General features: G+C 54.5%; 3 protein-coding genes across 4 annotated transcripts; all 3 read left to right on the top strand.

Moving 5' to 3' along the window:
- The first annotated feature begins 1,223 nt into the window (after positions 1 to 1,223).
- On the top strand, positions 1,224 to 2,358 carry LOC142360844 (thyroid hormone-inducible hepatic protein-like). Its single transcript, XM_075416065.1, has 2 exons — positions 1,224 to 1,700; positions 1,973 to 2,358. Exon 1 carries the CDS (start codon positions 1,287 to 1,289, stop codon positions 1,680 to 1,682), a length of 396 nt encoding a protein of 131 aa, XP_075272180.1. The 5' UTR covers positions 1,224 to 1,286; the 3' UTR covers positions 1,683 to 1,700; positions 1,973 to 2,358.
- Positions 2,359 to 6,022: 3,664 nt separating this feature from the next.
- On the top strand, positions 6,023 to 7,628 carry LOC142360843 (thyroid hormone-inducible hepatic protein-like). The gene is made up of 2 exons (XM_075416056.1): positions 6,023 to 6,543; positions 7,300 to 7,628. Exon 1 carries the CDS (start codon positions 6,132 to 6,134, stop codon positions 6,519 to 6,521), a length of 390 nt encoding a protein of 129 aa, XP_075272171.1. The 5' UTR covers positions 6,023 to 6,131; the 3' UTR covers positions 6,522 to 6,543; positions 7,300 to 7,628.
- A 9,012-nt stretch (positions 7,629 to 16,640) lies between these two features.
- Positions 16,641 to 19,928, top strand: KCTD14 (potassium channel tetramerization domain containing 14). Of its 2 annotated transcripts, none has more exons than XM_009931031.2 (2): positions 16,641 to 16,712; positions 19,257 to 19,928. In XM_009931031.2, the coding sequence occupies exons 1-2, from the start codon at positions 16,653 to 16,655 to the stop codon at positions 19,926 to 19,928; spliced, it is 732 nt and encodes a 243-aa protein (XP_009929333.2). In that variant the 5' UTR covers positions 16,641 to 16,652. The 2 variants fall into 2 exon arrangements, with proteins under 2 accessions (XP_009929333.2, XP_075279626.1); XM_075423511.1 differs by having other exon boundaries at positions 16,653 to 16,721.
- The last annotated feature ends 1,321 nt before the right edge of the window (positions 19,929 to 21,249 follow it).

Here is a 21,249-nt window from a genome sequence, read left to right as displayed (position 1 = left end):
AGGCAGGGGACTGGGGTGCCACAGCCCTGCCCTGGGCGGTCCCCGGCCCAGCTGCCCCAAGGAGAGGTGCAGATGCTGGGTCAGAGATGTCCCCAAGGGCTGAGAACGTGCCTGGGGAGGGAACTCGTGTCCCGGGGAGCTGTGGCACCTCATTGAGCCCCCTCCCAGGGCTGGCTGGGGTGACACCTGCCTGTGCGTCCCAAGGGAGAAGGACATGTCCCAGCAGAGGCTGATGGATATCTTTGGTGACTGCAGACCAACATGACCTCCACGAACCCCATGGTGAAGATCTAGCCTCAGGGTGAATGCAACGCACCGTGCCCACCCAGGGGGGACATGCACAAGAGCATGGGGCCGGCAGCACCCACAGACCTCGGCGCAACGCTGGGTCCCACACAGGACACCCAGAGATGCTAGGGACACACAGGAAGGGACAGGAGGGACGGTGGGGACAGGTCTGGGGATGAGGGGGTGGGCAGCAGTGCGGGCACCTGGCTGGGACGCGTGAGGGTGGTGGGAGAGCTGCCAGCACGGAGGGTTGCAAAAGGGATGATGGACCTCGTGGCCTTTCCCAAAATAGAACAAACCCCCCCGATTGCCACACGCCGCAGGGACACGCGGGGACGGGCTGATGCCCGGCCGTGGCCTCTGCCCCAGGACGGGGGCGGTGGGGGACGGCCCCGTCCCCGCTCCCCCGCGGGCAGCGACAGCTCCGAGCGACGGCCCCGGGCGTTTCACATCACGGCGTCAGGTCCCTGTCCCCGATCCCAGTCCCCGTCCCTGCCCAGCTGGGGGAGAGCCCGGGGTGTTTCTGGGGACCCCTGTGCCCGGGCACCGCTGGCTCCTGTCCCACCCGGGGGACCCCACGCGGCAGCGCATCCCCGGGGGGTTCCCGTCCGTCTGCAGCAGGGGGTTGCTCAGCGTCCCCGCAGGGGTCACCCCCTGGGGCTGGGGGCTGGGGGATGGGGCGGGAGAGGCCCCGGGCACCTCCCCTCCTCACCGCCCCGCTCCCGGCGAGGGGACGCAGCGGGACCCCCGGCCAGCTCGGGCGAAGGCCACGGGGAGCCGGGGCCAGGACAGATTGCCCCGAGCCAGGGAGACGGCGTGGCCGAGCCCCAGCTGGGCTGGAGCCAAGCCCGGCCCCGCGGCCGCTCAGCCCACCCGGGGCTGCCGCAGAGGACAGCGCGGGAGGGACGAGCCCCGGCCCCCCATAAAGAGCCCCGGCTGGGGACGGGGAGCCGGCAGCCCCCGAGCAGAGCCAGCGCAGCGCTGACGGAGCCGCGGCCATGGAGCAGTACTTCTCGGCCACCCAGAAGATGGAGCAGGAGGTGATGTTCCCCAGCCTGCTCCGAGGGGTCTCCCCGCAGCAGGACGGGGCGGCCCCGGCCGAGGGCGGCCCCGCGGACCTCTACGAGCGCTACCAGCTCCTGAAGGCCATCAAGCCCGTGGTGGAGAGAGGCCTGGCCTCTGTCACCGACCAGAGCCCGGCCGGCGCTGACGCCGACACGTCCTCGGACGACGACGACACCATGGACCCCCAGCTGGAGGAGCGGCTGTCCCACCACCTGGCCGGCCTGCAGCAGGTCCTCACCCACCTCACCAGGGACACCAACGCCCTCACCCGGAGGTACAGCCAGATCCTGGAGCAGATCAGCCCCAGCGAGGGCCAGCCCAGCTGGTGACCCTGCCCTGGCTGCCAGGTAAGAGCTGGGGGGACGCAGAGCCCAGGGGCGCTGGGGCAAGGGGTGGCCCATGTCCCCCACCCAAAGCTGCAGGGCTGGGGAGCCGGTGGGAAGCGCCTGGAAACGGGGTCTGTCCCCTCCAAGGCTGCAGGTGCCATCCCCGTGCGGAGGGAGGGCTCTCACCCCATCCCTCCGCGCAGAGGCTGCGGGCTCAGGGTCTGCGGACGCAGGGCTGGGGGCCAGGTCTCTCCCCGGGATGGCCGCCGGGTTAAGGGTGGCTGCCGTTGCAGGATGGGTGCTGGTGGCATGAAGGAGAAGACGTCCCCACCGCTGACCATCGCGGGCTCTTCCCCGGCCCCGCTCGCCCTCCCCGCGCCGCAGCAGCCGATCTCCCAGCGCTGGGACCGCACGCCGGCGACGGCTGCGACCGCCCGAGAACCAGACGGTGCCTTCTCCTCCGAGGAAGAAGCGTCCGGCCGTGCCGGGAGCTCCATCGGAAGAGCCGCACGCCGCGAGCCCTCCTCTTTATTCTCAAAGAGCGGCACGAAGGCTGCGGCGATGCGCGGTGGCCCTGACCTCCGACGGTCCCCCGCGACCGCCGAGCCCCTTTCCAGCTGGTTCCTGGACTCCGAGGGGCGTTTTCCCCAACCTTTGCTAATAAAACGAGCCCTGCAAAGCGCTGTCGCGTGGTGCTGTCCCGGCTGGAGCCCCGCGAGTGCCCGGGGCAGGGGGACCCCGGCTCTGCTGGGAGGGGACTTTCCAGTGCGGCGATGGGGAGCTGGCAGGGACAAGGAGTCACGGAGGTGATGGTGTGGGCTGGAAGGGATCTTCACAGACCACCCAGGCCAATCCCCTGCTGTAAGCGGGGACATCCTGCACCAGACCAGGCAGCTCAAACCCTGTCCAACCTCAGGGCATCCACAGCTGCTCTGGGCAGCCCGTGCCAGTGTCCCACCACCCTCATCCTATAAGTCCTGTCCTGCTGGTGACAGCAACACCAGCAAAAGCTGGCGCCTGTTTTCCGTGCGCAGAAGGGTGTGAAGGAGCCGAACGCACGGCCCAGCCTGCGACAGCGCGATGGAACCTGAGCCCCACTGCTGTGCCTGCCCGGGGCTGCCCCGAGCGGGGCTGAGCCTGGGGACCGTCCCCGAGGGCCAGGAGAGCTGCGGGTCCCAGCCCCGCGGGAGAGCAGCTGCCCCCAGCCCCAGCCCCGTGTCCGCCTCTGGCTTCGGCTGGAGGTTCCCGTCTCCTCCTGCCTCTTGGGGCCATTTCTCCGGGCTGTCGAGGCCCCTCTGGCTGCAGCTTGTCCTCCCCGTTCACAGGCAGTGGGGACACGGTCCCGGCCGGGGCTGAGGACGTGCTCCCCAGCAGGAGGGAGGTCGGGGGAGGCTTTCCCAGCTGCCGGCTCTGCAGCTGCAGAGACCTGGGGAGCTCGTTGCAGCTCTGGGGGCTCGGCACCAGCCCCGCTCTGCGCTGCTCCGGGTGACGTCGCTTGCACGTCCCCTCAGGGCTGGCGGAGGTGGGGGGTCCCAGGGTGTCCAGCCCAGCTTGGGGCAGACGGCACCCAGCACCCACCCCGACTCTGGGCCAGAAGCCCCCGAATCTCTCAGTTCCTGGCAAGGGCAACCACGGCCTCCAGGAAAGCGGCTGCCAAGCACCACGATCCCCAAAACACAGGCAACTGCCCAGAGCCAGCGTGAGGACTTGAGAGCAGATCTGGCCCCGAGGTTGCTCCTCAGCCCTGGCAACGTTGCAGCCTTTGGCCTCACTGAGGATCAGTGAAACCCGAGGGGGACACTGGGAGACACCTCAGCTGTCCCCATCGCAATGCCACCTCTGGCTGGGGAGTGATGGCACAGGCTGGGGGACAAGTGGAGCTGGAAGACGGACATGGGGTCTCCAAACCGCCTGTGGAGCTCCTCTGCCCCTGTTAACCACGCGGAATGGAGGGAGGTTGGTTCCTGGTGAGGTGAGGACCAGGGAGGAGGTGCTGTCCCTCTGGTGGTCCGCAGGGCTGGAGCAGGGATGGGACTTCTGTCCCCTGCAGAAGATGGTGGCCACAGCGAGGGAGGCCTGCGGTCACCTCCAGCAACACCTTTGCTTGAGCAGCGCCGGGCAGCTGGAGGGGCTGGGGGTGCCCCGGGGAAGCGCCGAACCCCGACGGTGCCGTGCTGCTGGCCACGGCGGCTGGACGTGAGCGATAAGAGACGCGGGGTGGCCGCAGAGGAGGCCGTTGTCCCTGAGGAACCCGGTGCCGGTCCCTGTTCGGCCGAGGCAGATGGGGCAGATCGGGCCCTCCCCGGCGTGCTGGGGGTGCTGGAAAGGCTCCCGGGGCCCCGCACCGCTGCCAGCCGCCGCGGGGACACGAACCGTTCCCTGCCCGTGGCGCAAGCAGACGGGGTGGCAGCAGGTGATCGCCAGCCATTTATCGGCACCGAGCTGAGCAGAAAGCAGCGACCGGGGCACAGCGGCCCGGGGTCAGGAAAACAAGCGATAACGCAAAGCTTCAGCCCCAAAGTCTGAATAAACAAGAAATCCCAAACGCCCTCCGTGAGCCGCCCCCAGGCCCTCCTCACGCACAGCCCAAGGACGGGTGGGCTGCCAGCACCCCTGCCCCTCCCGGGGGGTCCCTGCAGCACCCCCGCCTTTGGGCTCGGGGGCTCTGGCCTGGCCGAGCCCCTGCTGCTGCCGCTGCCGTCGCCCGCTCGTGCCGCGCCGGGGCAAAGCACCCCACGAATTCACACCCCGCACCCCGGCTCCGGCTCCCTGATGGCCAAGCTGCCCGGGGGCCATCGAGGTGACCCCGGGGCAAAGCCGGCCACCGTGCCCTGGGAGGAGGTGAGGGAGGGGATCCATCCCCTCTGCTCCAGAGGGACACGGCCAGGGGCTGGGACCGGTCTGGCTCCCAGTACAGGAGAGACGTGGGTGAACTGGAGAGAGCCCGGCGAAGGGCCATGGAGGTGCCGAAGGGGCTGAAGCCTTTTCCGCAGGAGGAGACAGAGGCTGTTTGAGCTGGGACTGTCCCGCCCGGAGAGGAGAAGGCTCGGCGGGATCTGACCCCTGTGCATAAAGACCCGGGGGGTGTGGAGAAGATGGAGCCTGGCTCTCCTTGGCGGTGCCCAGGAACAGGACGAGAGCTGATGGGCACAGACTGGCACGCAGGAAATCCCACCTGAATATCAGGAAATCATTTTTATTTCCCGCTAAAACTGGCGGTGGTCAAACCCTGTCCCAGGCTGCCCCAAGAGGTGGGGGAGTCTCCATACTCGGAGATACCCAACCTCCCACGGGACGTGGTCCTGTCGCTGACCCTGCTTGAGCAGGGGTTGGACTAGACCATCTCCAGAGGTCCCTTCCAGCCACTCCAACACCGACTCAGGCTCTGTCGCAGCCCGGTGTCCCCGTGCTGCCAGCCCCGGAGCTGGCTGCAGGCTGCTCAGGGCGTCTAGCCGGGAGGACTCTCCACCAGCCCTGGCTGGAGGTTGGGATGGCGGCAGGGCTGCTTTCGGCAGTGTCCAACAGGCTTTGCCTCCTGCTGTTGCCCCGCCAGGGTCTCTCCCTCACACCAGGAGTGTTGGTGATTCCTTTCAGCCCGACTCCTTCTTCAGGTGTTCAAAAAACTTGGAGTTGTGGCACTGTGGGACACGGTTTAGCAGGCATGGTGGTGCTGGGGTGATGGTTGGACTTGATGATCTTAGAGGTCTTTTCCAACCTTAATGATTCTATGATTCTAAGATTTAAAATTCCCTTTTGTAATTCCCTGGTTGCAATTTAATCTGGTTATGGTCATCTTCATCTTTCTGATGGCCATTTCTGGGCAAACACCCTTCAGACCAGTATCACCTGTTCATTGTCACCTCCTTCTTCTCGCGGGGGTTGTTATCAAGGCCACTTGCCAAGGGCGGGCTGAGTGAGAACCCATCCCCAGCCCTGAAGAAGGAGGGTGGCTGGGGCAGGGCTCAGGGGGGACTCCTCGTCTCCAGACAAACCCATCCCTTGGCTTCCTCCTTCCCCCCTCATGAAGGCAGCTTCCCCATGGTGCTGCCTGCAGTCATCCCGCTCTGGGGCAGGGTCTGGCTCCGCTCCCCCAGTTCCCCCAAAGCAGTGGGGTCTGGGGGCTGTGGGATGGGGCGGGAGAGGCCCCGGGCACCTCCCCTCCTCACCGCCCCGCTCCCGGCGAGGGGACGCAGCGGGACCCCCGGCCAGCTCGGGCGAAGGCCACGGGGAGCCGGGGCCAGGACAGATTGCCCCGAGCCAGGGAGACGGCGTGGCCGAGCCCCAGCTGGGCTGGAGCCAAGCCCGGCCCCGCGGCCGCTCAGCCCACCCGGGGCTGCCGCAGAGGACAGCGCGGGAGGGACGAGCCCCGGCCCCCCATAAAGAGCCCCGGCTGGGGACGGGGAGCCGGCAGCCCCCGAGCAGAGCCAGCGCAGCGCTGACGGAGCCGCGGCCATGGAGCAGTACTTCTCGGCCACCCAGAAGATGGAGCAGGAGGTGATGTTCCCCAGCCTGCTCCGAGGGGTCTCCCCGCAGCAGGACGGGGCGGCCCCGGCCGAGGGCGGCCCCGCGGACCTCTACGAGCGCTACCAGCTGCTGAAGGCCATCAAGCCCATGGTGGAGAGAGGCCTGGCCTCTGTCACCGACCAGAGCCCGGCCGGCACCAATGCCAGTACATCCTCAGATGAGGGTGCAGAGAGTAATCTGGAAGAGCGGCTGTCCCACCACGTCAATGGCTTGCAGCAAGTTCTGACAGACCTCACTAAAAACACCAAAGCCCTCACGCGGAGGTACAGCCAGATCATGGAGCAGATCAACCTCAGTGAAGACCAGTCCAGCTCTTGAGCCTGCACCCCCAGCCTCTGAGGTAAGAGCCTGGGGAGATGCAGTGCCCAGGAGGAGCTGGCTGAGGGGTAACAGACTTTGTCCTCTTGCCCCATCAGCTGGGTGGCTTTCCAACGTTTGCATCACACCCTGACATGCCAGGAGTTATGAGTCTGCCCCTCATTGCTCAACAGATATGTCCTCCTGGATTTGTCTTTCTCAACTGCCCACTGTTTCAAGCTATGCCTCCGAGCAAAGGTCATTTTGTGAGCTCCATGTTGTCCCCAAGACTCCCCAGCTTGCAGCACAGGCAATGTCTGGCTGCCCTTGGGCATACCTAAAATATCCCAGTGAGAAGAGGGCTGTGTAGTTGGAGGACTAGACTCCAGGAGCTGCCAGACACTGGTGCTCCAGCTGCTTCTCTTTTCTCTGCGATGGAAACCAGAACAGAGTCACTTTTAGTGAGCAATTTGGCACTTTCAGGTCTCCAAATGTCTAAATTTGACACGCCACCTGCAAACAGCTCAGATACCTCAAATGTCCCCTAGCCTGGGGGATGGAAACCCATTCTCTGAGCTGGTAGGACTTTTATCCCTGAGAACCCTTGGGGAGATATCCCTGTGCTCCACCAGAGACAGGGCTCATGGCCAAGCTCTTTGTAGTGAAATGGAGAGTGTAGAAAGCTGACAGCAACAACAGGGAGCATTAACAGGGACCTTGCAATGTTAACCCTTGTTTTGGGGGAAACGTGGCCAGGAATTAAGATGTCCCAGCCAAACCATGTTCGTTATCCCCACAGGGTGATCTGTTGTCCGCAGCCCTGCGGCACGTTTACTCCTGCGCCAAGTCCCACTGAGGAACGTCCTTCGTGAGCAGCACAGAGCTCAGCCGCCTGCCCGCCGGGCACTGCCTGTGCCATCCGACTTGCCCCACGGCTGATCCTGCCGGCAACCTTGCTGCTTCGTTTCACCCCAAGTTCCAGGGGGTGGGGTGCGGGGCAGAAACGAGTGTTTCATGCTATTGCTTTGTAGAAGGCATCTGTAACTTTCTCTGCATGTACCTAACCACCCCCCCAACCCCCAGCTGGTCTCTTTGATATTGTAAATGGAACACAAAGCTTTGTGCAAATGTGTCCTGTGTTTCCTATCAGCTGTCACTTCTGTATAGATGCTGTCCTCCAGCCCATAAGGATGAGGGGACCTTGGCCACTGAGGCCACACTCCGGTGCAGGGAGTTCAGCTGTGTTTCTCCGGTAGGGAGTGGGAATCAGGTTTGCGCTGTGATGGATGTTCCCCCAGCCCTCTGGCTCTCACGCCTTGCAAAAGCTTGGTGTAATCTTGCCATCATCCTGTGCTGGGTGCTGGGATCCCAACCTGCTCCCCAGCATCCTTCCTTCCCTTCCCCAACATCCCCTCCTCTCCTGGACCCCCAACTTCTCAGCGCCCCAACCCAGTCGGTACCTGCAGATCCCTTCCCTCAGACCACATTCATTCAGCCCTTCCGACCCAGCACCATCTCCACCACACACAACCCTGGGGACAACCTCCCGCAATCCCCACCAGCCCCAGCACACCAGGGGGTCAGTCCTGCCTCCTCCCTGCTTGGCCCTGGCACCCTCCAGTGCTGAGGGCAGAAGAGGAACAGGGGATGCTCAGCTGGGGTGAGCAGGAAGGCAGGGTTTCACTCACCCTCGATCCCTGTGAGCTGTGGGGAAGGCGGGGGCAAAGTCCTCGCCAGGTGGGTGGGCAGGGGCTGCAAGCCCTTCGCAGGGGGGTTGGAGCCCTCAGCACAGGCTGGGTTCCTTTGGAGGTGACTCCTTCCCTCCCAGACACACCACCCTGGGGAAGTCCTGCTGAGCTGGGCACTAGAGGGAGGTGTCTGCCTGCCTCTTCAGGCCATTTTAAAACAAATGCAGCTGTTGAAACAGTGCTGCTTTGGCTGAACAAGCAGGCTGAACTGGGCCTGCATCAGCTTTGCACTTTTGATTAAAGAAAGCGGAGAATTCTGAGCATCTGTGGTGAGACGAGGATTGCGACCATGCCCTGGCCTGCAGGCTCTGGTTGTGTTGCTGCACATGCTCTCCAAATCTGTCATATCACAAGAGTGACATAACATCCTTCAGGCTGAAATCAGAGACCCACCAGCTCTAAAATGTCCGTCTAAAATGAGCAAATGTTCTGCAGATGGTTCCCCTGTTTCTTCCCATTACCTGGAGGTGGCTCCATGCCTTGGTCATGGGTTCATGTCCATGGTAACCCCTTTGGTGGGGCCCTGATCGCTCAGCAGCACTTTGAAGCTCCACGGCACTGTAAGGAAACAGAAAAGCAGGAACTCCACCCCTTGCTTTTATTTTAGTGAAACTCTAATAGAACAGAAAATAAAAGAGAAAACTTATTGCACAATTTAACAACAAAATGCACTGTGGCTTCAAAGCATTCTCCCAGCGCACCCCCTGCCCTGACATCCTCAGCGGTGGTGGATGCTGTCTCAAAATCAGTCACGCCTAAATCTCTGCAGAGTCTCAAAAACACCCCAGAAGCATCGACTGATGGTGCTGGGCAGAAGAAAAGACATCTTCTTTTGTGCCTAGTTTTCCCATTCATTCTTAACTTCCCTGAAACTTTAGGGACCCACCAAGGCTGGAAAGAAGACTGTGCCATTGCAGGGCAATGGGACTGGGAAAGTGTCTCAGCAAGGAGGATAACGCGAGCCTGGTGGTCCCACTATTGCTCTTCAGGCTAATCCTGCTGCGGCCGTGGGGAGAGACTCAAGGGCTGGAAGACCCGGGTCTGCCTGTAGCCCCTCTACCAACCAGGCAGTGGTCTGGGAGAACTCCCACACCTTGCCCAACCAGAGCTCTGAGGATGCTAATGAAGGGGGTAGAGAGGCATTACCAGTTTAAAGTGTATGGCTGGTATTAAAGCTTTACAACTGGGCATCTTTGGGTGTCTCTGATAGGTGCAGCAAAACACTGCAACATCTCCAGTTCTCCTGGTCTTACTTTTCGCCTTGTGTGCATCCATGTTATTATATTAATATCTAGTCATTTAAGAAAAAGACTTGTTGCCCCTTGTGACTAAGGTAATTACTTTAAGATGTGCTATGCAATCATTTTAAAGCTTAAAACCAGAACGCCACTAAAAAGGACTCCCACATACAGATGAGGAGGGGACAAAAATATTTGTAAGACACATATGCATATCTTATACAGAGATACACTCCATATGCATGATACTATATATATATGCATACACGTTAATCTTTGTTTCAGACAAAACTTCTGAAAGGGAGGGAGCGGACTCAGACTTTGGAGGGGAAGGATTTATGACATAGAAGTCAGGACCTTTGTACATTATTTATCTGGCACTGCTTGTATGACCCTGGTCAACCTTTTGCCAGTCTGGTCCTCAGCTTCCCCGTCTCCTTGCTTAGAAGTTAATGCTCATTCAGAGCTCTGACTTAGGTGCAGGACACGATGTGCAGGGCAAGGGCAAATTCTCGTTTGCTGCATCCTGTTCTCCCAGGTTTTGTCAGAGAGAGGCACTCCCTGAAAGGCCCAGCACTGCCCGAGGACAAATTAAGGTACCCATAAACTGTTGCGAATATTGTGTCCAAGCACCCATCGGGGAAACAGGGCAGGAGTGGACAGAAACCAGAGCTTATCATTGCACTGAAGCTCCCCAAAGGCAACAAAGCATTTCTGCAAGTGCGAACGTTGGGAAATGCCCCTGTTCCACCAAGTCTGAGCTGCTGTAATGCGGAATATGTGAGCAAAACATGAATAATTTGTGAAATGGGGTCTGTATAAACCATCTAATTGCATCAACAGCCCAAGCCGAGGGAGGAGGTGCTGGAAAACATACCCTCCAAACCACATATCCTCTGGCAGGTGCATCTCATCAGGGGACAGGGATATCTGCCATCGATATCTGGCAGGGGCCCCAGGAGTGCAGATCCGTTCTCTAGCTCCCCAGTAGCTTGTTTCCACAGCAGATGCCCAAGGATTTCCTCTTGGTCAAAGCCTCAGTCTCACAGGGTCCCACAGATAAACAGCCAAAGTCTTTCCCTTGTTATTTCTGTGTGTCTGTCTCTGAGCCTTGGTTTTCCATGACTAGCCTAGCGTCACCTGTCCTACCACAGGCTTGGGAGAAGCAAGACTGTAGCCTCAGCAACAAGACCAGGCATAAACCCACTGGTTGGGCTATCAACCTTCATAGGCTACATTGAAACAATCCTCTTTTCTGCAGCTCACCCTTTTTCTGGCTAGCCAGACAGCATCAGCCTGAACTTCAACTGGAGACAACCCAGTGTCCCTCAAGAGGGAGTGACCAGCTGAATGGACCCATACCAACACCTTCAGTAGCACTGCTGTGTGATAGGGACCTGGGAACAGTGACACCCATACACTCAGCTCTGTCCCACACCCTCCATGTGGCACATCAAAAGTTGGGAGAGACCTCAGAAAGAGAAAGAGCATAGAGAAAGATGGGCAAGAAGAGAGCACCGTTGTATCTAGTTCACCTTCTTGCTCCAGGAAAGCCTACAAGCTAAGCTGAACATGATACAAACATGGGAAAGAAGTCAATGGGAATAAAGATAAGGAGAACAATTTGCTTTCTTGGGAATCACAGAATGGTAGGGTTGGAAGGGACCTCTGTGGATCATCTAGTCCAAGCCCCTGCCGAAGCAGGGTCACCCAGAGCAGGCTGCACAGGAACTCATCCAGGCGGGTCTTGAATATCTCCAGAGAAGGAGAATCCACAACCTCCCTGGGCAGCCTGTTCCAGTGCTCCGTCACCCTCAGAGTGAAGAAGTTCTTCCTCATGTTCAGATGGAACTTCCTCTGCTTGAGTTTGTTCCCGTTGCCCCTTGTCCTGTCGCTGGGCACCATGGAAAAGAGTTTGGCCCCATCCTCTTGACACCTACCCTTCAGATATTTGTAGGCATTTATAAGGTTCCCTCTCAGCCTTCTCTTCTTCAGGCTCAGTCTTCAGCTCCCTCAGTCTTTCCTCATAGGAGAGATGCTCCAGTCCCCTCATCATCCTCATAGCCCTCACTGATGGGCTTGTTGGGTTGTTTCAACTGATGGCAATCTGCGTGGTTAAGTTTATATCCCAAGGATGCCTCTCCCTGTTCATCCGTCAAAGATGGCAAATGCACTTGCTTTGCATTTTGCTTCCTTGGCTTCTAGTGGTGTCCCAGGGCCTGTCCAAAGCCAGCTCAGATCTTAACGCAAGCCACCTGCCATGCTTTCCCTGAAGGTAGGTGGAGCTGAGAAACAGCTGGAAGGCAGCAGGTAAAAATGTCGACAATGTTTGCATAGCACATGGCTGTTTGATTTAGGAGAGGTTCCTGGGCTGCAGAGCCCAGCTGGACTGGTGCAACTCCTGCACAGAGCTGAAGCAAACTGCTGATGGTTTTGCTTTTCAGCAAAATTTTCACAAATTTTGCAGGCTGGCCACTGGTCATCAGAGCAAGCTGGCAATTTGCAGGTGTCAGCACACGTGCTTCAAAAGACAAAAACACCCGTCTGGTTTTCCTGTGATCTTTGCAAGAGACCTGGCTTGTCTTGGTGCATCCCCCGGCAAACTCCAGGACAGAGACTGGGATGCCCTGCCAGGTCCCAGCTGGAGCGAATAGTGGCTGCGTGGGAGTTCAGAAAAGCTGCGCCAAGTTTGTTGCCTCTCCTCTTTGCTAACCCATCCGCTGCTGTTTAAAATAACCTGGCTCGTTTCCTAGCTTTTCACAGGAATTTCCTACACTGAGATGCCCTGGAGCTCATGAGTTCTGGGAATCACCTTCTTTAGGTGCCCCTTCCATTGATTTATCGTCACTCCCAGCAGTGATAACGCTAGCAGCTGTAATACAACCAGAAGGGTGGAGATCAGCTGTGGATTGTCACCTCCGTGCTCCAGATGGACCAGAGCAGAAGGGCTTTATCCCCTCAAGAAATTCAGATACTGGAGAAGAGAGAATGAGAGGAGAAAGGCAAACGGGAGCTGCTCCCAGCTGCTTCTCCATATCCGAACTTCTCATTTCCCTTCCTGTTTTAAGCATGTAATTCTACTTTTCCCCCTTGGATTTAGTGTATTTACTTGTACTAGGGCACAAAACCCAAATCTGAATGTCGTTGACCTAATTCTCTTAAGCAGAAGCTGCCAACTCAACGTGTTAAGGAAATCTGTTATAAACACTTTTATGGATAACATTATTTTCCAAACTGATGTATGTACCAGCACAGAGATGTTCCAGTTCATTGTTATGTACATATTTGTACAAGTTTCAAAACCCACATATTTATTCCCCACAAAGCCATTGTCAAGTTACTCATTCTTTGGCAGACACACAGTTCTCAGCATTAGTATGATTATTCTGATGATTCATACTGTGGTTGCTTGTACAAGGTCCAGGCACGGGCTAATCCTTTCACACAAAGACAGTGAAAGGATCGTCCCTGCCTGAAAGAGCTTACAGGCTTGGAAATGTCCCTCTTCTGTTAAAAAAAACAACTGCGGGCAGAGGGAAATCTACCTTTCAAGTGTCTGTAAAAGAAATGTCAGGGCCAGCGTCCATCCCAAGCAGATAAGGCTTGATGCATCAAGGAGGATGCATGAGGAGCCAGGAGAGGAACGAAGAACATCGAACTGGTTCTTCTTCCTTGTCCACTTCATGGGTCCGTGACCCATTTGGGCAGCCGACCTCTCCAACAGGTCTCAGCAGCCTCCCCTTCGAGGACAGGACTTTGCTGATCCTGCTTGATGTCCTCTGCAAACATCCTCAGAGATCTCTTTCTCTGCTCGACAGCAAGCAGGTGGACCCCCAACAGACCATCAATGCATCAGATGCAGCTTTAAAAGGCCCAAAAAATTAAGGATTTCAGGGATCTAGGCCAACTGGTAACAAACAGAAAGCCCAACAGAGATCCTGGGTGGAAATTCCAGCTTAATACAAATCAAAACCCACTCCCCAAAGGGAGAAACCCAGCTAACCTCCCTGAAAGAGCACAGTGGTGGCCAAGCCCTCTCCAGGGGGTGTGGAGCAGCAGCTACAATGGAGCTGCTGGTTGTGGGAATCCCAGGACCGCTGTCGCCCAAGGTTATGGAGACTTTCATCATCTTGGCTTTTTATATCCTTCTCAAGGGAAGAATGAAATTCAAACCAGCCTCAACTAGCTGTTATTAGCAGCATGGACTGCTCAGAGCCTTGTCGGGGCTGCCTCCTCTGGTCCTCTCCAAAACCTTGATCTCACTTACACCTCTCATGGGCCGCTCCCCCACCCAGTGGTTTCCTCAGCATGGCTTTGATCGTGGGGTCAGAGGAGGACTGACAAACTGCAAGAGCGACTGTTTCCACTTGGTGCAGGCACAGGGGGCTTCGATGAAGAGTCAGATGACTGCCCAGCAAAGCTGTGACACTAAACAGGTCAGATGTGTGGTCCTAGCAATCCAGGATGCCACCTCTGGCATGACCACCTGAAAAAAAGGCAGCAAATCCCCACAGGCAGGCAGCGATAAACAAATGGCTGGGGCTGTGACAAGTTCTTCCTGAGGCCTCTTCCGAGATCAGATGAATTTGGCAGTTTAAATCAAATCTGTATTGAAGCGGGGAAAAAAGTCCAACTAGGAGTAGTTTGTACAGCAGGACTGAAAAATGCCCTCTTAAAGCAAGTCATGCAGTTGGTGGAATTAAAAAGTCCCAGGAGCAGCACAAATAATAACAAACAGGCTTTTCACATACATGGTGACTTCCAGCCAGAATACTTCACAGACTTTCAGGCTGATTCTTTGTCCCATGATGCGCCAGCCAAAGTGGCCAAGATAGAAAAAAAGGAGTAAAAGAATGGGGGAACCAGATCAGTGCGTTCATCAGACTGAAGGACCAGCTGTGGTTGGTCTAGCAGTAGAAAAAAGTTGTGGACGCCAGCTAACAACTATTCCTTTTGGTTAAGTGGTAAGGATCTGTGTTGTGGCATTGAAGGTTTGGCCTCAAACCCCATCAGCCACCCTTGATTCTGGTTTGGGGAAGCCCTCCAGGTGAGCTTTTGAACAAAGTAACCTCTTCTACTGCTCTTCACCCTTCCCTCGTGAAAAGCTTGTGGGAGCAGAGCGGTGACTGTCCACCCGTCCATCCAGTTCTGCACCTGCAGAAGGAAGGGTTATCACCTCCAGCATCAAAGATGTGCCGTACAGAAGGAGTCTGAACTCCACCTCTGTCAGCAACATTCAGGATATCTTCTGAAGCACCTACGTGAGACAGCCCAAAGAATGGGATTTGTGGGAATCAAAGGCACGGAAGGTGCAGATCTTCCAGCTCTCCCCCATTTCCAGTAAGCATTGATTTTATAAAATTTATTACACGTCACAAAACCTGGGCTCCCAAGCAGCCCTCACTAGTGCATCCAGCACTATTAATTCCTCTGGTCTGGCAAAGGGAAAATTCAAAGCAGCAGCAGCGATAACTCAGACACAGGTTATTACTGAGGATCCCTCAGGATGCTTCAGAGCAGCAGAAGCAAAATGTAAGCTGGGTTCCATGAGAGGTTCACCCAAATACACAAAGCATTCAAAAGAATCTGTGTCCAGCTTTGATGGAGCCTTGGGCAAGGACTGGCTTTATTCTCAAGGTGAGTGAATTAGTGCAAATTTAACACTGTTTGCTCCATGCCTCAAGCTTCTGGTCAGATCGATGGTCTATTTGGGAAGGATACAGATTCAGCAAAATCCTTGGAGGATGCAAAACCAGCAAAGCTGGTTTCCATGAACACAACGCAGATTTTGTGCAAATGGCTTCCTTATATACCACGCTGTCATTTTTCATCATTAAATTCTCCCCCACTAAGACTTGTAGGAAGTGCTGTATTTGTCTCAAATTTTCTCTTTGATTGCTGGGATCAGGAAGCAGCTTGAAATGAAGCGAGCAAGGAAAGGGTGGTGGAGGAGATGAAACCTTTTATTAGACCAACAGAAACTAGAAAACTGGGAAAAAACTGAAAAAAATACCCAAGCAAGCTGAAACAGAAGCTTACAGACCTGAGAAAGCCTCACATGCCCTAAAGCATGGATGTTTTTATCCTTCTATATCAGCTGAACTAATAATAGGTATTTCCTCTCGTTACAAACATTGACTCACACCTCAGGACAATCACATCCATGGCAATTTTGCCACCGTAATGGAACAAAGACACAGAGGTGAGGAGTGGCCTGAAGACAAACTGGAAAGCAACAGCGCACTCGGAAACACCTGGAATAAAACCAAGGAGACTCTGCAGGCCTGCGGTCCAGACCTGGAGAGGTTATTTAGGCTCAGTCTTATTTGATCCTCTGCTTTTAAAAAACGAACACAGACATCCTTGCAAGTGTTTCAATGCTGCGAGAAACAGTCGCACTGCCACTAAATCTGTGGTGCTCTCCACTTCCGACATTTGGTGGATACAGGGTATTAGAAAATAACATCATGCAAAGATACCAATCAAACATTTATGACCAATTGAAAAGGCTCAAACAGAGATTCAGGTTTGGTTTTATTTACCTTCCACAAATTATTCAGTGCCCAGAGATTGTATTGGCGAGGAAGAAAATGCCACCACCTTGGACAGACTGTAGACACCCTGATCTGACATCGATGTGACAAACGGGATCAGTGAGATGGTTTGGGGTGAACTACGCTTTAAAACAGCAGCGCACGGAGGCCAAAAAGCTGTGAAAACGTTTACTGGTCTCGACACAGTGGGTTCACGAGGCAGAGACGGTCACGCAGGCACACGTTGCGGGGCTCCCTGGAGGTGCTCTGGGCACTGGGCCTCCTCTGGAAAGCATTATTTGGCTCTTAGTCACCGCACAGATAATATTACAGGTGGTGCGCGCTGGCAGCCATCCCGAGTCCACCCTGCACCTTGCTGGTTGCCAGAAAACTAATGAGCAAATACTTCCGCTTTCAGGCTGTTCCCTCCCCTCTCCTTACACCTCCAAGCCGTGCCCGGAGCAAACCGGAGCCTCCGGGGCAGCAGCTGGGCTGGGAGCTTGGAAAAATCCTGACCCAACGAAGAAAAAACGAGAGGACCAGAACGTGGCAAGGAGCCGTCCTGCGTGCGGGGCAGGAGCCAAGCACCGAGCAGGTTCTCCCACACTGCTGAGCCGTCACCTCCTGGGTAGGATGAGCATTTCATCGGAGCACAAGCCCCTGGGGAAGCAGGTCACTGGTAACCTGCACACGGTGAGTAAGGTACGGCTCGGGGAGCACAGTTTCCTCCTGTGGGATCAGAGCATCCCCTTTGGGCTACATCAGTGGGCTTTTTTTCCCTCCCATCTGCTATTTTGAAGACACCAGGGCTTGCCAAATGTGTGACCAAGAAGAGGACTATAAGTAAAAAGTTGTGGCTGACTCCAACCTGTTTGCACCAGTTTGCTTGCAGAAGGGCCACGTCCCTCGCAGGCACACAGGATCCGGCACAGCGAACAACCAGAGCGGCTCTTTTTCTCCTTTGACATGAGGTGGAATTAATTTGATGTGAACTTCAATTTGTCAGATCCCTAAATAAAAACCCGCTGTGAGTTTTGGGGGGTTGCAATAGTTCTTAGAGCCTCTAATGATGCAAAAGCCGCCCTGTGTTGTAGATGTGCAGAATCATCAGCTGGGAGCAGTAGTTTTTCCAGCTTTGAGGAAAACTTATGGCAATCTCAAGACAAGTAGCATATTACTAGGCAGGAATCAGTGACGAGTTTTTCTTTTCCTCCTCTCTGCCCTCAGTCTGTCGCTCACCAGCTTGCTTTCTCTGGTGTAGCCCTACAGCCTCTCCCCCAGATCTCTCCGTCTTCAACGAATCCAACCTCCTTATGCTGTGCCTTTCAGGTGCAGGTTGCAAAATGCTTCCCCGAGGAGGTAACTATTTTTCAGGTTAATAAACTGGGGCACAGATAGGTGGAATGACTTCCTCAGTGTCACCTTGCTGGCTAATTGCAGAGCTGGTAATTAGCTGGTGCCAGTAGTCCCAGTTCACTGGGAACCAGTTTGGTGCCAGGCTAAAACCATTAATCAACATCTGAGAACACAAGGTTAGTTGGGCTCCTGTATCAACGAAGAAGCTGTTATCCATTCATATTAGTGACAAACAGCATGAAATATCTGACCTGCCAGCTGAAAAAGGAGCAAAGGCTCAAAAGCACGAGACCCTCCTGCAAAACGATCCCTGCCTGGGAAAGATTTCCCCTGGGAAAGCTGTCATCACTTGCACTAATGACAAGTTTCATAACTGAGAGGCTTTATCAAAGAAACAGCTCTGGGCTACATTCTTCAGTGGGTGGAAACCACCAAATAGTCTCAGACAAATTTTTACATTTCCTTGGCTCTAGTGCAAATGATTTCCCTCGAGATGAAACCATCCACACTGGGGCAAAGCAATATTCCAGGTGGCTCTTTGGCTTGAATCTGATGGTTTTCCCTGGCTTGCCTAGGCTGTGAGCAAATTTCTGCGAAATCTGATAGCTTGCTGCTCTTTAGAGGGAAGGTCTCCCCCTGCTCTGGGTTGTCTGCTCCTACTGCCTTCTTTTTGCTTGTTAAATCCCCTGTGAGCCTCAGCTCAATAAGATGAAGGAGAAGCAGAGCTGGCACGAGGTGAGCAACAGAAAGACGTAGGCAGGTACAAGGATGGAAAGGGGAGAGGGGAGCAGGAGCTGCGAGATCAGCTCACGTCACCCTGTGGGTCAGTACCTGTGGGACCCAGCTAAGCACTTAAGTACACGTTTCGCTTGACGCATGTGACCAGCAGCGCTGAAGCAGATTCTGGCGTGACTGGATCCAAGAAAGCGCAGGTGAGCTCCTGGAAAAAAGGGTTGTTTGCTGACTGACGCCTTCCCAATGGCAGGTGCGGCCCTGGCCAGGCATGTGACTTGCGTTACAGCAGTGACGGCGGGAGGGAAAATAACTGCCTCCTTTCTGCCCTCTCCTTGTCCTCTACTTTGTACTATAAAAAACAACTGAGTGCAAAGGGAGGCTGTTAAAACTCTTCAGCACTGAACCATCTTCCTTCTTTAATCCACGTCAGTTGCATGAATTATTTCCTTTACTTCCTAGCTAAACCTATCATACATTTTTAACGTGCTCTGATAAACAGCTTCGGTGCCCCACCTCTGGCATGCTGAATTTTTGTGTCTTAGCTCAGTATTTACAACTAAACCCCCAGGCGAGTGGAAGCCAGTTTCACCCATTTCTAAAGTTTCAAAGAGCTTTAGTTCCTCCGTTGAAGAGAAAACACCAGCTCGGGTGAGAGGGGTGGAGTTGCAGAGCTTTGAGCTCGGTCCTTCTCCCTCTGCACACGGGGAAGGTGACAGCTCAGGTCACTCTCACTGGAAGGAGAAGAGCCAACAGGGACAATTCTTGTGTGGGACTCAGGAGATCGATGTCAAATCCTGCAGTCACTGACAGCTTCCCTGGGCAGGGTACTTCTTGTCCCTCTTCCCCACCAGCAAAATGACACTTTCCTACGTCCCAAAGATGAGGTGAGGACTCAGCCATTTAGGAATGTCCAAGTCTCTGCTGTTCTGGTTATGAGGGCCGTATAAACGTCCTGCTTCTGCTTTTAGCAATAGATGGGGTGAGTGTTCCCACCTGTCCCCCAAGGGATGAGGGCTCCTACCGCTCTTCACACCATCATTCCAATTTCCAGCCACAATCGCATTTTGTTTTTTCCTTGACACTTCCATGTTGATGGCCTCAGACAGGTAACACACGTGGCTTTTTGTCCCCTTGTGATACTTGCAGCTGTCACCAATCGTGGAGTTAAACGTCGGCGGGGAGATGTACACGACAACGCTGAGCACCTTAAAGAAACACCCTGGCTCCAAGCTGGCAGAGATGTTCACCGGCCAGCCCAAACTCCGGACCGACTCCGAAGGGAGGTTCTTCATCGACAGGCCTGGCACCTATTTCAAATACATCTTGGAGTACCTGCGCAGCAACCAAGTGCCCACCCAGTGCATCCAGGACGTCTACAAGGAGGCGTTGTTCTACAACATCGAACCTCTGATCAAGCAGCTAGAGGACTCCCCGCAGATCTTCGGGGAGCTCGTGGCGAGGAAGCAGTTTCTGGCTCGTGTGCCCAACTACAGCGAGAACATCGAACTGATGATCCGCATCGCGAGGGCGGAAGCGGTCGCATCCCGCCGGTCCAGCGTCATCGTGTGCGTGGTCAGAACGGAGGAGGATATGGGCAGATGTCAGGATGCCTTGAACAGCTTGGACATGGATAAAAAATCCGTGGTGAAGTTTGGCCCCTGGAAGGCAGCACCAAGTATTTCTGATCTGCTGGACTGCATTCAAATGGACGTTGAAGCCAAAGGGTACAAAATATCCTTTCAGCCCCACGTCGCTGAAAAAGGTTTTCGCTTCAAATCGTACGACTTCTTCTACAAGTTCGTGTTCACCTGGTGGTAGCAAAGTGCCGCCATCGACAGGCAACGGAAGAAAGCAATTATTTAAAACAAATTAACTTGGGCCGAGGAGACTAAGCCGTGCATTACCAGAGGAACAGGAAGAAATGCGTGGGTCAGGGAAAGGATCTCCTTTAGTTGTCTGCAAAATTAGAGAGCACTTAAGAGCCACTGTTTTGTTGGTCTTTAGGGGATAACTGTGATTTAAAAGGTATCAGGAGATGGAGGAATTTTACTCTTTCAGTGTTGCAGACTATTAGATAAGCTCAAAGAGCCAGATCTGAGGGTTGAGCCAAACTCACTCAACCTAAGAGAAATGAATAATCCCAAATACATCTCGTGGACACGTGGAGTTGGTCTCTCCGTGCGAACGGGAACAGGTCACACACACACAATTCCTGATGGAAACACCAACAGCTGCATTAACACACGCTCAAAGTAAATTTGGATCCTTAATGAGAAGGCAAAAGCTCTTCCTTCTCACTGCTTTCCATGCTACAACCTAGGTTAAAAAGAAGGATTTCAGCGTCCCATGCTCTCTTCTTGTTCCTCCAGTAGACAGCCTACTCTCTAGCCAATGTATTTATTACCGTTATTTATTATTTATTCTGAAGGAAAGACAGAGAACCTCAGCTATGGTCCAAGATCAACAAAAACATAAAAATACCATCACTGATCTGAGGAGTTTATAATCAAAGGACATGCACTCCTCTCTCATTAATATTTTTCTAGTGATGTTCATTATTATTATTATGAGGATATTATTTCTAAATATATAAGCTTCTGGAAGAATAGGAAAAATCCACCATGATTTGCTGGGAAGGAAGCACTACTGAAGCGATAGCCTGGGACCTCAGTGCAAATTCTCTTCTACATAACACGAGTTGGGTCCCCAATCATGTTTTTAAAATCTTAGTATTCAAAAGTTTATTTTTATACTGGAGATGGTTGTTAGCTTGGTTTTAATCACTCTGCAAATTGCAATGTTTAATTTGATTATAATCATATTTTCTTTATTTCTCAGAACATGGATTTTTTCCAGTTAAGGACAATAATCTCTGGGATGTTAAATAAATAATTTTTAAAACCTCTTTGAATGATACAGAAACGTTTTATTTACTGACATCCTTCCCCCCCATAAATCCTAAATACCTGAAGTTTTATTTTTATGCTAATGGATTTGAATCAATCCTAAATAAGCTTAGTTTCAGATGTGCTCATCCTAGCACAGATTTCCCCCCAAGTGCAAGTTGGGAGTGACGCCACCAACCTCAGGGCGGTTCTGCTGCAGGTGTGAGGGGACTCTTTGAGATCTCTCAAATTTA

Source organism: Opisthocomus hoazin, chromosome 1 (genome assembly GCF_030867145.1).
Source record: "Opisthocomus hoazin isolate bOpiHoa1 chromosome 1, bOpiHoa1.hap1, whole genome shotgun sequence".
NCBI classification, from domain to species: Eukaryota; Metazoa; Chordata; class Aves; order Opisthocomiformes; family Opisthocomidae; genus Opisthocomus; species Opisthocomus hoazin.
Note: the sequence above shows the minus strand (reverse complement) of the source record. Positions and strands in the feature narration are given on the sequence as shown.